The 18,951-nt window shown below is 35.7% G+C and overlaps 1 protein-coding gene across 1 annotated transcript in view; it reads right to left on the reverse strand.

Annotated features, from left to right (window-relative positions):
* Positions 1-6,690: 6,690 nt before the first annotated feature.
* Positions 6,691-18,951, reverse strand: part of LOC136847563 (lachesin-like) — a 464,069-nt gene continuing 451,808 nt past the window's right edge. The window contains exon 10 of the mRNA XM_067119287.1: positions 6,691-6,806. Within this exon, the coding sequence (XP_066975388.1) occupies positions 6,691-6,806 (116 nt within the window). The remainder of the gene's footprint in view (positions 6,807-18,951) is intronic.

Below are 18,951 nucleotides of genomic sequence, written 5' to 3' on the forward strand. Positions count from 1 at the left end.
CGGATAACATTTTAAAGGTACTACAAACTTGGAAGAGCTGCCTAATGCACTGGAATTAAGGAAGTCAAAACTCTAGGCCATAGGCTCTGAACCCATGGCTTGCAAACTCCCATGAGTTCCCAAAGAAGTGTTTGTAGACATTCAGTTTTATATTTTTTTTTTTCATTTTTTCTGTAAATGGCGTTACTTATGTTACCCCAGTGATCTGTAACATCGTAATAAATACTGACTGGCAATAAGTAACAGCATAATAACTTTATTACAGTTACAGTAAATAGGTAATTAACCAATGTAATCTATTTTATTTTTTCAATCACCAATCTCCATCTTTCTATGGTCAGTTGTCAATTAGGTGGGTGATTACTTGACGGTCTGTTTACTATTCACTTTTGAATGAATGTTTGACGTATATGAAAAATATCTTCGTGGTCTGAAGTCAGCTGCAATCAGTCTTAGAAACAACGCTGCAGCAGTGGAATATAGGCCCCTTCAATACTTAAAAAAATAAAATATGTATTCCGTGGTTTCCAGGTTACAACAACTTGGCTATGGAAAAATTGTGTAAGAATTTCTTGAGTAATGATGATTTTTCTTGAAGACCACCTAAACTCCTATATACAGTATATAATATATATATATATATATATATATATATATATATATATATATATATATATATATATATATATATATATATATATATATATATATACAAATATACTGTATGTGTGTATTGGCTTAAACTCGTGACTTTTTATATTCACAAATATTAAATCGCAAATCCTTTAATATCAAATTCAATATACTTTGAGAATAACTCACACCCATGTGGAATTATATTTGATAAATGTTTCCGAACTGGTCAGGAGTGCACCATGGTCGGGTTTAGAAACAACGATGGATAGTGACTTTAACCGCACTACTATCAAGATTATATATACATACTGAATATATATATATATATATATATATATATATATATATATATATATATATATATATATATATATATATATATATTACTAAAAGGACCTCATTCAAACTGGATGGTATCTAATGGAGTTTTTATTCAGAAAAAGTTACAAGCTTTCTTGGACAAACAGTCCACATTATCAAGTATCCGCACAATGAGCAGACGCGTAGTCCGGCTGTATTTATATCTGTGTGCTGGGTACTTTTAATCCTATAACCGCCTAGCTCCTCCTGTGTGACCTCCACACCCTCGTGACCTTGGTCTTTCTCTGATCTCCTTCCAGGTGTCCGTTTTCCGCGCGTTCTCTTGCGTTTTTTCTTCGTTTCCTTGCTACTGTGGAGTATACGAATTTTCTAGATATGCTGTCTTCAAAGCCGTTTCTGGTGTTCCCTGTCATCGTGTTGTTGGCGCAAGTTATGAAGGCGTTCTCTACAACCAGTCTAGATGTTTTGTCAGTGTTCCTGTATAATAATCAGACGTCGGCAGTTGCCAAACACTGTTGGGAAAATGATCACAGAATAGACTGGGAAAATATGAGTTTTCTGTACAGGAACACCAACAAAACATCTAGACTGGTTGTAGAGAACGCCTTCATAACTTGCACCAACAACACGATCACAGGGAACACCGGAAACGGCTTTGAAGACAGCATATCTAGAAAATTCGTATACTCCACAGTAGCAAGGAAACGAAGAAAAACGCAAGAGAAGCGCGCGGAAAACGGACACCTGGAAGGAGAGATCAGAGAAAGACCAAGGTCACGAGGGGTGGAGGTCACACAGGAGGAGCTAGGCGATTATAGGATTAAAAGTACCCAGCACACAGATATAAATACAGAACGGACTACGCGTCTGCTCATTGTACGGATACTTGATAATGTGGACTGTTTGTCCAAGAAAGCTTGTAACTTTTTCTGAATAAAAAACTCCGTTAGATACCATCCAGTTTGAATGAGGTCCTTTAGTAATTCTACTAATGCACAGAACAATTGTGTATGTGATAAAGTTAATATATATCTTTCGGTACGGTACAGTTGATATAATCGGTTTATTAATCTTGGAGAAAATATGGCATCTCGCGATCGGATGATGAAAGCTTTGTAAGAAGTGACATTTTTTTAAACTAATCAAGCACATACCGTTTTACTGAGAACATGCTATTTATGGCACCATGAAAGACCAAAATGCAAAATCATATTTTCTTCTACCCTTTCAAAGCCGAGCGGCAGCCTTGAAAGACTTCGCTGATGACGTCAGTGTCTCATCTCTCCCCTCGCAGATCCGCAAGGCGTCTGGAATGAGATGGCGCAAGACTCAGCGAAGCAGTAACTCTCTCCTTACCCTTTTAAGAAATCCAAGATATTCTTCGTGGACAGAGTTCGTCTGGCTTCGAATACTTGTTTGCGTATTTGTTGCCACCACTGAACCGGACGCTCAAAATTAGCAAAAATGTTCCATAGATGATTATCCGTTTGGTTAATGATGTTTCTTTGACTTGACGATAAACGCTCCCTTGGTTGCAGTCTATTCTTTACAAATTTGTGAAACTGAAATGAATTATTGGTTTCAGAATGAGAGTGGTCATAAGGTTTGCGTATTTAATTTCTCAGTTCTTCACCTTTGTAGTAAAGTTTATTCGGACATGCATATATACTATATGCACAGACACACACGCATAGATATATACGCATATATATATATATATATATATATATATATATATATATATATATATATATATATGTGTGTGTGTGTGTGTGTGTGTGTGTGTGTGTGTGTATGTGTGTGTGTTAATGAATAATTTAAAATTATTTCGTAATTTACATTATCAGTTACAGTGAGTTCTTTATGATATTTCCATCTCAACCTCGACTCTCTTATCATACCCATGGTCTTTACCACTAAAGCACTACTCCTAATGTCTTCATTTTACAGCCCCTCACGCATCCTCATTTCTGTTCGTTCCTTCTTAATGCCCATGTTTCTGAACCATATACCATAACTAGTCTGATTATGTTACAATAAATATCTTGTATAGAAAACCCATCCCCTTCCTGCCTGGTGGACACCATAACCTTAGTTTTCCCACAATATACCTTCATGCTACCCCAGACAAGAGATTCTTGCCGCTTTCTTGCCCTTCTCAATTCTTCTTCACTTTCTGCTGTAATCACCAGATCATCTGCGTATAATAATTCCCATAGACGTTCATTCCTAATCCCTTCACTCAATACATCCATAATCAGTACAAACAGAAATGGTTTAGGAACTCTAACTTCAGATACTTCTTTTTGCGAAAGGCTGTTATTACGGCCGCTGTCCTTGATCTTCTAGACATGGTTTCAGCCAACGTAACTAGCTATTCTGGTATTTTCCTCTTAAACGTCAAAACACCACTTCCCATGGTATTCTATCGAATGCCTTCTCTAAGCCCATAAATGCACAGCAGAACTTCCGATTACCTTCCAGCGTTTTTTCCTGTTACTGTCTTTTGAAGACAGTATTAACTGCACTCCTCCCCGTAAAGAAACCGTGCTACGGTTCGCCGGTCTTCACAATTGCTGGTAATCTCTCATCAAGTATTCTTTCTAAAACCTCAAAAAACGTCCGGTTAGTCTGATTCCCTTATAAATAGCACACTCCATATCTCCCTTTTGCTTAAACACATTTACCAGAAGGGAAATATTGCTAGAGCCTATCTCTTTAGCTGTTAACAAATGTTCGGTTAGTCTGATTCCTCTATAATTAGCACACTCCATAATATCTTTCTTTTGTTCGAACACATTTACCAGAAGGGAGATACCGCTACAGCCTGTCTCATTAATGGAGGGTTCTAAAATACCGATAAATGACGAGAAGTAGTTCCTATTCGATCCTTAATAATGAATGGTCTTGAAAGAAATATGTACGGCTTCCGTTTGCACATGCGTACGCACCCATCACAACAAGCTATTTCACACGGGGAACAACTGCGAGAAAGCAAAGCTTAAACGATAACCAAATCAGGGAACCAAAATGAAATCCAAGAAAAGAAGTATTTTACAAGGAATAGAATATTAGCGGTCAGTGTGATGGCCGAGAAGTTGACATGGTGGATGTTTCATATGTGTTTTAAAATTCAGTCCTTAAATACTGAACCAAGGACGCATAAGGAAAGCTAGATCTTTTCTTATTAAAATTTTAAACCCTGTGTGGCAACTCGCCATACACACAAACACGAGCACGCAACCCCAAGCACGTAGGCACACACAAACGCAGCATGCAGACACACACGCATACACTAGCACCTACGTGTTTAAATGTAAAAATAATGCAACAAGGCTATTCGAAGTTACTAGTATTCTGATGAATTCTGGAAAATACTCATAGAAGAAATCAGTTCCAAGAAAGTGATTCGAGCCCCGAGAGTCTGAAAAGTCAGCCATCTGGAGTCTGGAGTTTGTTATCAACTTGAGGGCGTCTATTGAGAACGGCAATGGGTCGTAATGACGCCCTAAAGCCCACAGAGTGAATAGATCTACATATCTGGCATGCTGTGACACAAATTTATGAAGATAAATAGGAATAGCTGTCATAGATCCTTGTCTGATTGTTGATGCTTTACAATTTATCTTCAGGATAGTTTGAGATAGATGTGCAGTTCTGTAATGGATGTGGAAGACTATAGACCAGGCCCACTATTATTCACATTTATGTCAGAGAACACATGAAGGTGAAAAAGCATTTTTACTTCTTCCCCATATCCCCTTCTTTCTTTCTCGGAAAATCAATATTTAACCTATAAATCTAATTGAATTCAGGGCATTTTAAAAACAAATGTCCACCTTAATTACATGAAAATGATCAATGATTATGTGAATTCAAATACAGACTATGTTTTTAAATTTATTTCCATCCTCTTTAGAATTGATCATCTTATTCTGAACGCTGATTCCTCTCGGCTATTAGTTAATTACTCTTCCAAGCAATCTTGTCAGAAATAGATAATATATATGTGGAAACCACAATTAAGATTCTCCTTCATTACCCAGTCTATCTTCTCAACAACTTCTTCGGCGTAGATTGACCCTGGTTAACGTACAATAACTTATCATCAACAAGTCACTCCATTCCGATATAAGGAAATGTTTCAAGTACACTATTAATCTTCTTCTACTATAAACTTTATGTTCTGCCAACAGGAAGAAAAGTTGAATACGGAAATTATCACAAAAATCATTTTTACTAAAACTGTCTTCTCCATTCCCTTTCTCCTCCCCTAAAATAAGAAGTTGGAAATAACAGCCTTCATCAAGAACAATTTTTTTGATCCGTGTACTGAATGATAAATAATAACGAGCTAAGCTCCACTGTCCATTCTGAATGATACTCCGTTATACTTCACGATTCACATTAGTGAAATACCAACCTAAATTGATCCTTGTGAAAACTTTCAAACTAATCATACAGAAAAACCAAAAGTTTTTCTCATTTATTCAAATGTCACTCATCGCTTGTTTTGAGAATTATGATTCTTGAATAATGATTTGAATAGTGTGAAGATGTTTTTATCATATATGTATTTTTCATAAAAATAATACATGCATGTACATGTGTATTAAATAAAAATTCGACATAAATTCAAACTGAATAAGAAAATTACAAATTGTATGCATGTATCTGTGGAATAAGTTTCATAATACGTAAATCAAATATGCAAGAATATAAAATGCGTAAAATATCCACAAAAATTAAAACAAGGAAAATTTTGCAATGTGTATTTTGTTGTAGGCATGCCTGTATAAATGAATGTATAAAAAGTTACGCAACAATATCAAGGAAATTAATATAAAACAATAGACGTCATGTCGAATACATGTATTAAATCAAGAGTTCCCAGAAAGATTTAACCAGGAAAACATACAGTATGTTATTACACATTTATACATATATACATACATTCATACATATTAAGCTACAAATATAGTTTCATATCGGATTCTACTGTAACGTGGGAACAAATTACACCCAAAGAGAATCGTGATTGAAGATTTAACGATATTTGTGACTTCGTATCTGTGAATATAAAAAAGCCACGCATGTATGATTTTAAAAAAGTCACAAGCATGCATGTATAAAAAATAACATTGTTCTTTCAATATTTGGCAGAAGTGAGCGAATTGCAAACCAAAATAATTAAGGTAATTTTATATAAAATCTGCTGTTTGACTGTAATTTTTCACTTTGGAAATTAGTCTGAATCGCCCGTTTCTTGCATCAAAAGGAAAGTGTCTTGGTAAAAAGGCAACACATTTTCGCCAGAAATGTAACACTGGTTGTTTTTTCTTTCCCAGAGATTTCATAACATTATGAAATAACCTCAGTTTCCTAGGTGCAAAGATTTGCATTCTGAAAGTACTTCAGGTTAGAGGTTGGCGTCCCCATTTGAATTGCCCAGCGCGCTCGTCCAACTTGAAAGTTAAGGTTTAACGAATACGAGAAAAAGAAGCTCCTTTAAAAGAAGTCACCCCAACAACTTGATCAATAAACTCTGATTGCAAAAGGGAATTCTATGCGTCTTGATGAAGCCTTCCACAATGTATATCAACCGCCACGGTAAGTTGGTGGTTAGTAAAGCCCAGCAACCCGGAATACACAAAAACCCCGACTTTAGACCTTTATAACTAGAAATATTCAACCGACCGGGATGAAACTCTGGCTTTAGGTTTCCCACTAAGGTTAATCGTGCCAAATTTCATCGAAATCCGTTAAGCCGTTCCGGAGATCCAGATATCGAATTTTGGCGTTCAGGGGATTGGTAGGGGATGGCTGGGTGGTTGAGGGTCCTAACACGTCTGTGGAGCAATAACGGTAAAAGATACAGCCGTGAAACAGTTTTTCTGAAAGTTCGTATTCTGGAAGGGTGCCTTTCGGGGTTTGTTTTTTGAAATAATGCAATTTTAAAGTAACAGTGGGCCATTCAAATTAGCCACCAAAATTCAAATTTCCTGATGCTCAGGTACGGACTGCTCACAACATTAGAAGAGACGCCATTTTTTTAATGTGTGTGAATAGCAAGTGGTGTTAGGAGAAGCTGGCTGACTTACTCTCAATTATATATCTATCTACACAATACTAATATTCTGAAATGCTTGTTTGTTTGTTTGTTTGCGTACTGAAGCACACGATCAAGTGTTCATTTAGCTGTGTCCTCCCCTCCCCTTCCCTCTTCCATTCCCCTCTCCCTTGCCCCTCCCATCCCCTCACCTCTTCCTTCCACTTCCCCCTTCCCTCCCCTCCCCTTCCCCCCCTCCTCCCCTTCCCCCTCCCTTTCACTCTTCCCTCCCCTCCACTCCCTTCCCCCTCCCCTCCACCTCACCCTCCTACCCCCCTTCCCTCTTCCCTTCCCCTTCCCTCCTCCCCTCCCTTAAACGGGCTGGGTATGGGTATGGTCAGACCATGGTCTAAGAAAGAGAAGGTCCCCTGACCCAAAAATTCGACCAACTTCGCGCATGACGTCACGGTGCGAGTGGATGGGCTATTTATCTGTCAGCCAGTCCAAGGAGGTATAGCAGAAGGAAGGAGCTGTAAATGCGATCGTGGTTTTATACTGGTATATTTTGGTCATCGTCATTGTAGGACTATGCCCAATATTTGTGCACTATGGATGTAACTCCAGTTCACATCGAAATACTGATCTTACTTTTCATAAATTTCCTAAGAATTTAAAACTCCGAAAGAAATGGATTCATCTCTGCGTGAGAAGAGACAAATTTAATGTGGATTCTTAGGATTTGTATTTTGCATTTTAAATCAACTGATTATGCAATGATCCTTACAAATGAATTTGAATCTCAAAATCTTGCACAATTACAGATTGAAGCAATACCAACAATGCATCTGCCAGCATCAGAGGACAAGTTTAGATTTTGGCATTCTTTTGAAATGAAGTCGATGATTCTTAATGAATCAGTTTATATTGTTAATATATTACAATGCGACAAATATTTGCTACTTAATAGTTACTATGTTTTCTATTACCATTTATAACTGAATACTGCAAATTATTAGATGCCACGATTCCCTTATTTGGATTTTCGATGGTGTGCGAGGAGAGAGTTCATGTAGTGGTATTCTATCGAAGTAAAGTTAACTGTTCATAATAAATCAGTTTATATAGTTGAAAATATTTACAGTATAACATATATTTATCATAACATTTACTGTGTTTACTATTACCATTGATAATCATATGTTGCGAGTGGTTTCATGTCACGTTTTCACTTTAGATTTTGGGTTTAGGAGATGTAATGTAAATAAATTTTCATATTTATGTGCTATACAATTAAACGTCTGAACATTACAGCTGATTTCCTATTAAGCTAACATTAAACGTCTGAACATTACAGCTGATTTCCTATTAAGCTAACATTAAACGTCTGAACATTCCAGTTGATTTCCTTTAAAGCTAACAATCATCATCAGTGTGGTTAAGGAATTTTTTCTTTTTTCAAACTCAGAAGATAATTACTGGACTAGAACTTTGGGTCGAGAAATTAAAATACCAATAGTCCATTTGGTGAATAAATTGCTGACCTAGTTAATCTTTTTGCAATACCTGCGTAAAGTTTCTTATTCCTTTGCCCAGTAAATAGCATAATTTAAGTTGACTATATGCCACCAATTATGGACTTTGGGCCAGGAATTGAAAATTTCCTTCGGCGAATAAATTTTTCACCTAGTTAATCTTTTCATAGTACCTGAGCAGTATTTCGTTTGTTTCTCTGCCAGTAAACATACTGCAGTTGACCGGATGCCACCATTTATGAACTTTAGGTCAGGAATTAAAATACCAAAGTTTCCTTTGGAGAATAAATGGTTGACCTACTTAATCTTTTTATAATGCCTCGGCAATATTTCCATTGTTCATTGCCCAGTAAATAATATAATTGCAGTTGACCAGATACCACCAATTATAAGATTAGGCCTAACAATACAGGTAATGATAAACTTTTTCAGTTGCAAACGTAAGTCACCAGTTATAACTCTTTTGTTTCTTTTGTACTAAATAACAGTTGTAAATATTACAGGAAGTTACGTCACTACCAGCCGGGAGTTGTTTCTTGGTTATATTCTTGATGTTAAAGTTGGAATGAAATAAATCTTTTATTGCCCTTCCATTACCTTAAAACAAGCTATTGCATTTTTGTTTAATCACATTTTACAAAAGTTTAGGTAAATCCGTTATTAAAATTCAAATCTTTTGGTGTATAAAAAACACCTCGCCGCGTGAAGGTGTAGCTAAACCTGCCGTGAACAGACCTTCTCTTTCTTAGACCATGGTACAGACATAGGTATGGGTATAGGTTTTGTACGGATATGGATATGGGTATGGGTACGGGTATGGGTATGGGTATGGACCTTTGTTGAAAATATAGTAAATGAAAAAGTGACAAAACAGTTCATGGGTGGTCTAGTCTTAATTAAAAATTATCACACACGTTGAATTTACTTATACGGTTTTGATTTCCGCGATCGTTGACCTATCCTAAATAAGGAGCCTCAATAGTTAGAATGTTTTCACACGCACACACACACACATACTGTATATATATATATATATACAATACACACACACACACACACACACATATATATATATATATATATATATATATATATATATATATATATATATATATATATATATATATATATATAAATTATATAATTATGTAGCAAACGAGGTGAGTTGACCTAACCATTATCATGGAGAAGCCACATAGGTCTAAGAAAGCTATATCTAAAACCTAAACAACCCCATTTACCACATTTTTCTCGATATAAGGCGTTACCATTGCAAAAAAGGACTGAAATCACAGGCTACAAAGTGATGAAATCACAAAAGGGGTAGTAAAGCCCAGCCACAAGAGACAGATGTGGAGGTCAGGATACAGAGGAAGGGGTAGGTCGTAGAGGCTTTACTCAGCAACCTGATAAATTATGATGAAAGCGAAAAGTAGAAGTAGGAGTCTTTTCTCAATCAGCATAGAACGCGAGTGCCTTTATAGTACGCATATTGATTTGGCTTCGGTTTGGACGAACCACTGCTGATGATGTGAAAATTCTGCAAGAGCGCCTGGCTCCGGTACCACCTGACACTGACCCGGCCAAGGTTTTTGTTGAACATTACTCTAGTCTCTGCGACAGCAACAATCGGGATGAATTCGCCGTATTATTCTTGACGGCAAAGAAGAAAAAAGAAGAAAAAAGAAATGTTAAACACAAAGAAGCATTGCGTTTATGTGACTGCACGCTTCTGAGTAGATACATTTGCTATATGTTTTCAAATTGTATTGCCTGAAGAAGTGCCAGTGTCTATCTCTTCGGTATGGTTAGCGTTGTGCGTATTATAGTGGCACTCGCTTTCTATATTGATTGAGAAAAGACTCCTACTTCTACTTTTCGCTTTCACCATAATTTATCAGGTTGCGGAGTAAAGCCCTTCGCCCTGCCCCTTCCTTTGTATCCCTGACCCCCTTTTGTGATTTCATCACTTTTTTCCATGTGGTTTTGCAGTGTAATGGCATTGTTTTGATTCATTGGCTCAGATTAAGCCGGCCTAATTGCCAGCACCAACCCTTGTACAAAAGCACCCCGTAGGTTGTGGTAAGGTTTGAGTGAATAAAAGGACTGGTGCAGACCTCTGGACACGCAAACACAAATGAGTGGTTTCTAACCTTATCTCCGCCACCGACTTTGATTCTATTATTTTAATTTTAGTGAATTACTTAATTTTATTTCTTAATTTCAAAACATTCATTCGCTTCCATGAAGAGTAATTACCGCCTTCCTTCATAGAACGAGGAATAATTTGGGATTTTTGTCAACAAATTTGTTCCATTTCCATTCAGAAATCTTTTCCAGTCTATAATTTTCCATAGTTTTCATTGTAAATTTGAACAATAAATGTAACATTTTGTTCAAATAACGCTCTTCATTTCCTCTGCATTTCAGCGTTTTTCGCTCTAGTTTTTAGATTAGAAAAGGTCACCGATGCTAATATGAACTGCATTAGTCTCACATACACACACAGCCATACAAGAACATTATATATATATATATATATATATATATATATATATATATATATATATATATATATATATATATATATATATATATATATATATAAAACCTCTGTGACTTTTTCGTAGAGAGAGTGGTTACAGAAGGTTCCAATTTTCTGGTTTCATGATTGATTATTTTATATACATACGTATGTATATATATATATATATATATATATATATATATATATATATATATATACATACATACATACATACGTATATATATATATTCTATAGGAGTGCGTAAATGATGCAATATTGCAATTAAACTTTGGCCTGTTTTTCAGTTCTAGGAAGGATTCTCTGACTTCCTAGGAGCCCAGCCTATGTTAGAGACTGAGGTCAATCCATTTATGCCCTTAGTTTTGAATGGCATTACCGTTTTAACAGAAACAGAGACATAAAGCAAAGATTCTATGTGGGCAAAAACAAGAGGAATTAACAACTGAAATTAGAGAAATAAAGTGAATGAACTAAGGAGAATTCGTGAAAGAGTGATTCAGACAATCATCTCCTTAATAACTTTCCGCTTTTCATTATATTACAGTGCATGAAAAGAAATACCAAAGTTGGATGGGTAACTGCCAATAAGAGCTAGATGACTTTAGAGCTCAGATTCTTGACCATCAGCGGAATCAAGAGCATGATGTCACTAACTCCATGCCAAAAATCAATGCCTAGAACGGAAGTATGTTTTTCCACTGGTTAAGGAATAGGCCTAACAATCCACATAAAAAACTCCATTCCATAGTATTTTGCATATGTTTTATGCTGAAACATTTAAATCCAAATTTTGTGAATGAATGCAAAAGAAATTTTCCTCTCATGCACTGAAGCCAACCCCGTTACCAACCACGGTGCTATGATAGTGTACATAGTATATGTATATGCATATGAATATGTATATATATATATATATATACATATACTGTTTATATATGTGTATCTATCTTTATTATTTATATAAAGAACTTCATGAACTGAATTTCAATCCTATTACCATATACGGTGCCATGGCAGGGTCCCCTACGTTTTATTTATATAAATATATAAATATATATATACATGTATGTATATATATATATATATATATATATATATATATATATATATATATATATATATATATATATATATATATATATATATATCCGTTTACTAATGCCAATGCATACAAAATCCGTTTAATATTAAGACATCAATTCTATATTTTATTTAAGACATCAATTCTATAATTTCCTGTAACTCATTTTATTCTCAAGGTGAAAACTCTAAAATTTAATTTTTCTGCTCTGGTGTTTCATCCATTAAATCATAGCATCATCTGGGCTAAAATAGCTCTTCAGTGGGACAGCACCTAATATATCAGTGAGTACAGTTGGAATATTAAGATTAAAAACAAGTATCTGAATAAAAGTATAATTACCAAAGAAATTTCTCAGATCTGGATGGGGTGACCCTCAATGGAAACAGTGAAACCAGTTTTGTGAGGCTTCCCAGAAAATCGCCCTGATCTGTTCAATTTCTTTGTTACTCTTTAGTTTTATTTGGATACTCCTTTTTAAATTTTTTTTTTTTTTAACTCAACCTACCAATATATTGTACAGTAGTGTAATTCGTTTGTTAGCGTGGCATTAACACTGATTGTAGCCGTAAGTTAATGGCTGAAGCAGCTGTCGGCATAAGAGAAAAGATGGAACACCACAGAAACAATTTTCTTCATTTCCTTCAGAGTTTTAGCCTCAAGGATAATAAGAGAGATACAGAAAAGTAGGTTAAATGTTGCCTTAAAACAACAGATCGCTTATATGCATCAGCATTCACTAAGAATTACTTACTTGTAAGACTGTGTCCAAAAAGCACAGACATATATGTATATAAGTACACATAATTATGTCTATATACACTGTATACATACATATATATATATATATATATATATATATATATATATATATATATATATATATATATATATATATATATATATATATATATATATATATATATGCATATTCATCTTATGTATACAGCTGCCTGTACGTGAACTGAAAGATAACGCATTTGTTCGGTTGTTCATTACTTCTAGTAAGGGGTTTAGACGTAGTATATTCATCCATTATTTACCTGTACAAAGGGATACATTCCGTCTAGGGGAGGGTATCAGCCTACATTATACAGGTCATTTACTGCAGTCATTATCTGAATTCATCATACACATAGTTAGGAAGCAATAATGCAACAAACATTCTGTCGAATAGGATACAGATAAAATATATAGAAATTACAGGTAAAATATATCAACAACTATACACGAGTCACAGGTAAGATATGCATCGAACTATAGGCAAATTATTTACAGATTACAGGCAAAATATAAATACCTATAGGTAAATTATATACGAGTCACAAGTAGAACATATAAATACGTATAGGTAAATTATATACATGTTCACAGTAAAACGTAAATAGCTATAGGTAATGCAAGTCACAGGTACAAGGCATGAATAGCTATAGGTAAATTATTAACATGAGGCACAGAACTCAGAGAAGATATTACCTAATCTTAGTCCTCCCAAGGAAAAACAATAAGGGGCATAATCAAAAGGATAGTCAGGCAGCCGTGCATAGCAACAAATAAGCATAGGAAGTACATTTTAATGTAAACACTCAACTTCTGCACGGTTTTCCACGTCGGATACGATATCAAATCGACTACACCATACAGACATGTAAAGAAAGTTACGAAGAAACACACGCATACATACATATATGTGTGTGTGTGTGAGCGTATTTGAGTTTGCATAAGGGACATTCGCTTGAGGGATGGTTGTCATTAAGCTAAAGTTTAATACACCCTCCTACTAACGGAGCAATCAGTCAATAAGCCTACAGATGTGCAAGGTAACCACTGTAAGTATTAAATGAAGAATAAATATATACGTGTATGTACATATATATTATATATATGTATATACATATAAATATATATATATATATATATATATATATATATATATATATATATATATATATATATATATATTTATATGTGTGTGTGTGTGTGCGTGTGTGTGTGTGTGTGTGTGTGTGTGTGTGTGTGTGTGTATCCATCTTTCAAGCTAGAGTCCCACATTCTACTTCTGGGTGCGGACGGCAGGATGCGCAATATTCGTTGAAACCCATTGTGTTTCTGTGGATCTAAGCAACGAACCTGGACTGGTAGTTATACAAGTATGGTGGTCAGATTCATGGTTGAAATTGCTCATAGGTCTATCAACTTTATTCCAAAAGACTTGCTAATTTAATGTGTGAGTAATTAACAAAGCTCATTGCTGCCGAAGCGAAGAATATCAATGTTTATTATAAAATTATATGGCATTAAAAACCTACAAATGAATAATAAAAATTCTTTTCCAGCTTTGGGATCCGTTAGGTGGTATTTTTATACAAAAGCAAATAAAGCTTTGAATAGTGCATCACTTTTACGTATACCACTTAAAATCTATTGCACAAACTATGAATGCAAACATGTATTTTCGCTCAGGGCTTCGAAACAGGACATCTCTTTTCATTAAAGATGTTTTCACCTCACAGGAACCCAGTCTTCAGAAACAAAGGAATTATTCTAAAAATAAATCCACCTGACCTAAAAAGCAACAATAGTTATCAGTCGAAGAATCACAAGAATCAAAGATCAGCAATTCTCTCTCTCTCTCTCTCTCTCTCTCTCTCTCTCTCTCTCTCTCTCTCTCTCTCTCTCTATATATATATATATATATATATATATAATATATGTATATATATATATATATATATATATATATATAAAGTCTAGCCACGTATATATAAATAAGTCTAATCACGTAAAATAAGTCTAATCCTTCGGGCCAGCCCTAGGAGAGCTGTTAAATCAGCTCAGTGGTCTGGTAAAACTAAGGTATACTTAACTTTCCAACACAGTTGTGAAATACCAATTGTGGCTAACAACTAGCTATTCAATTCCGTGCTTAGGCCAGCAATAGCACCTAGGACTTCTACGGAATACTCTACGTCTGTAACGTTCCATTCATGATGGAGATTCGGGCCCCCTAGCTAATGGGGCGACCGTAGTAGACAGTAGGCTACAATATGCACGTATATTTGCTTGCATTTATATATATATATATATTTATATATATATATATATATATATATATATATATATATAAATAGATAGATAGATAGAGACAGATAAATAGATAGATAGATAGAAAGATAGATAGATAGATTTTTGCATAATGAGTTCGTCTACGATAAAACAGTGAAATAATCTAAATGGCAGTGACTGTAGTCTTGGTTTTCGAGAAAAGGCTTAATGCATGAAGGCACACACATACACACACACATATCAGTATATATGTGTGCGTACATATTTATGTATGTATATATATGCTTGTCTAAGTGCGCATTAGTGAAACTGTGTAATAGCATTGACTTATAAAAAGTGGTTTGTTTTGCTGAACAATTTAATTCTTCAGCTAATTCCACTTCAATGTGCAGCGGCCCTTTTTACATGTTTTTATATAACTTGACTGCTGCGTCTGGCTGTCTGTTTGGGTCAAATCTTGTAACTCAATTTTCGACCTGTTCCCTTCGTCCGATGCACTTGAAATTTTGCATGGTTACTGAATCCCAGTGACAATATAACTTGACGTGATTAGTGGGTCAGCAGTGACCTCTAGTGACCCTACAATGACCTCTCCCAATATCTCAGGATTTGTATGAAACTCTTCGGATTTTTCACAACTTCTTTGACTCGGTAGAATCTATCATCTATATAACCCCTCCCTCTTCCACCCCCTCCCCTCCCCAGCACACAATCAAGTGTTAAATTAGCTGTATCCTACCCTCCCCTTCCCCACCCATCCTCCTCCTCCCCATTCCAAAGCACACGATCAAGTGTTAATTTAGCTGTGTCCTCCTCTCCCCTTCCTCTATCCCCCTCCCCTTCCCCAGCACACGATCAAGTGTCAATTTAGCTGTGCCCTCCCCTTCCCTTCGCTCACCCATTCCCCCCTCCCCTTCCAAAGAACACGATCAAGTGTTAATTTAGCTGTGTCCTCCCCCTCCCCTCCTTCTTCCATCCCTCTCCCCCTCCGAAGTACACGATCAAGTGTTAATCTAGCTGTGTCCTCCTCTCCTCTTCACTCTTCCTTCCACCTCCCCTTCCCTCTTCCATCCCCTCACCACCCCTTTCCGGAGCACACAATCAAGTGTTAATTTAGCTGTGTCCTCCTCCTCCCTTCCCATCTTCCACCCCTTCCCCCTCCCCCTTCAGTTCAGGAACACACATCTAGTGTTAATTTAGCTGTCCTCCCTCCCTCTTCCATCCCCTCTCTTCCCCTCCCCTACCCCTTCCTGCTCCACCCCTTCCATCCCTTCCCATTTTCCTCCCCTCCCCTCCCCTTCTCACTCTCCTTCCTCCTCCCCCTCCCCTCACCTTCCATCCCTCCCTCTCACCTTCCCCTCCGCCTCCCCTCCCTCGTAAACGGATATCGTTAACTAAAATCATAACTCAGTTACAATTTCTGTCAAAACTAAAAAGAATAAAAAAAAAAAAAAAATGTAAACATGTTTTTATTAAAGTGCACTAAAAAGTGAAAAATTATTTTTTGAGATACACAGGATTTTCTTACAATTAATCATGTCTACAAAAAATAAAAGCGTGGGCCCCAAACATGGAAAGAAATGTTGAAAGAAAAGAAATATAATTTTTTTATTTCTTGTAGCATTTCCTTCCATGTTTGGGGCCCACGTTTTTATTTTTGTAGACATGATTAGTGTAAGAAAATCCTGGTGTTCTCAAAAATTATTTTTACTTTTATTGGAGTTTAATAAAAACATGTATAATTTTTTTTTTATTTTTTTCTTTTTAATATCAATTCGTCTCCTTTGGTGTCTTTTCTTCAATATGATAGTGACCTACAATCGCTCTGGTCTTTTTAACTACACTAGGAGGTGATGTTTCCTTCTACGAACTTGAGTATTATTTAGCGTATTGTTCCGTTAAAGTTGGGAAAGAAATTCTCTCCAAAAAGCTGAGCAGCACCTTTCTTATTAGCGATCTCAGGGGCCACAATGTTATGTAAAACGGATTGGTACATCGCCATTCCCCTATCTACAGTAACTCGTGAGTCTTATAACATTTCCTTTTAGATACTAGCCAATCGGTCCGTGCTTTAAGTATGTGTGTGTGTGTGTGAGAGAGAGAGAGAGAGAGAGAGAGAGAGAGAGAGAGAGAGAGAGAGAGAGAGAGAGAGAGAGAGAGAGAGAAGAGCCTTTAGTTTGGAAGGATTTTCTGTCTAAATGCACATCAATTCCAGGCTCAGAGCAGGAGTAATTCCTTAAATTTCATGGTTTTTATCAATTGTCTTTAAGATAAAGGAAATCTAATTTCCAAACTTCATGAATTTATTCATTCAGCCACTGGACCATGCACATATGGCATCTGTTACCTACAGACAACAATTTTCGTGTCTTATTTACCTTTTAGTCGCCTCAAGGCCCACTGAGCTTTTTAAGGAAAAAACGAAATATATCGCTCCACTTATAAATCCTTAAAAAGACTGCTATATCAGAAGCATCTTGCAAGAATTAGTAATGCCATGATAACAGCTGCAAGTTAACTACTGAAACAGATGTCGATGTAAGGATAAATCAGTGGGGCAGTACCACAACAATTTTCGTTTTTTTAACATATTATCCTCGTGAGCAGAAAGTTTACAGAAAATTTGAAAAGTATTGTCTTTAAAAGCAGCCGCCTCATTTGCACCTTAAATCATTATGAATTGCCACCGAGGAAGACTATGCCAAAAAGTTATGTATATATATATATATATATATATATATATATATATATATATATATATATATATATATATATATATATATATATATATATATATATAAGTTATTTGAACACTGAAGTGTGTTTTCAAGCATATTGCCATACATGTATACATAAAAAGAACTTAGTTACAATTGCTGGAAAAATGTTTAACTAAATCAGCAATCAGCTTAAGTGAAAATATAGGGATTAAAGAGAGATTATAGAACATTAAAGTTTTTCATTTTAAAATACGGATTTTCGGAAAAGATTTCGCCTTTTCATCTGGACACTTTGCAGCTGAATGCAATAACGAATATCAGCTCTTACCAAGAACCAAGTCTCCAGTTAAAAGCAAGAGAAAAACAGTACTCAGACACTTATCAAGGGCATGTAAGATGAAAGGAAAACTAAGTCCACTCTGAAGCAGATCACTGTTCTTGAAGGTTCCCGTATCATATTGGAATTTCTAGTGAAGTATAATACAAGACTAATTCCATTGTTCAGTTACATTAATGTGCCTTAATTCTTTACAGAAACGTATTAGTATAAACAATGGTACGTGAAGTCCATTGTGAAATAATTTGCTATATTTTAAGACCTCCCTAAACAGAATATTCCATTTGGAATACATGAATAAGATCCTTTGTAAAAGGTGCTACACTTCTTGCAAGACACGAACGAGACACGTACTCTGGAGCGAATTCAAGGGAATTAGAAAACTGAAGAATAAAAGCGTATACGTTTTTCCATACTGGGTAAGAAGATCGAGTGATATTTATATCCTACTTAAATGCAACAGCAGAGAGAGAGAGAGAGAGAGAGAGAGAGGAGAGAGAGAGAGAGAGAGAGAAATGAATACTGAACACAGGGTATGAGAGTGAGGATGCAAAAGAAAAGATAAATGGTGACATGAGAGAGAGAGAGAGAGAGAGAGAGAGAGAGAGAGAGAGAGAGAGAGAGAGAGAGAGCCGGTTATTGCAACAGGAAGACGTCACA

The sequence above is a fragment of the Macrobrachium rosenbergii genome, chromosome 17 (assembly GCF_040412425.1).
Source record: "Macrobrachium rosenbergii isolate ZJJX-2024 chromosome 17, ASM4041242v1, whole genome shotgun sequence".
In the NCBI taxonomy this organism is placed as follows: Eukaryota; Metazoa; Arthropoda; class Malacostraca; order Decapoda; family Palaemonidae; genus Macrobrachium; species Macrobrachium rosenbergii.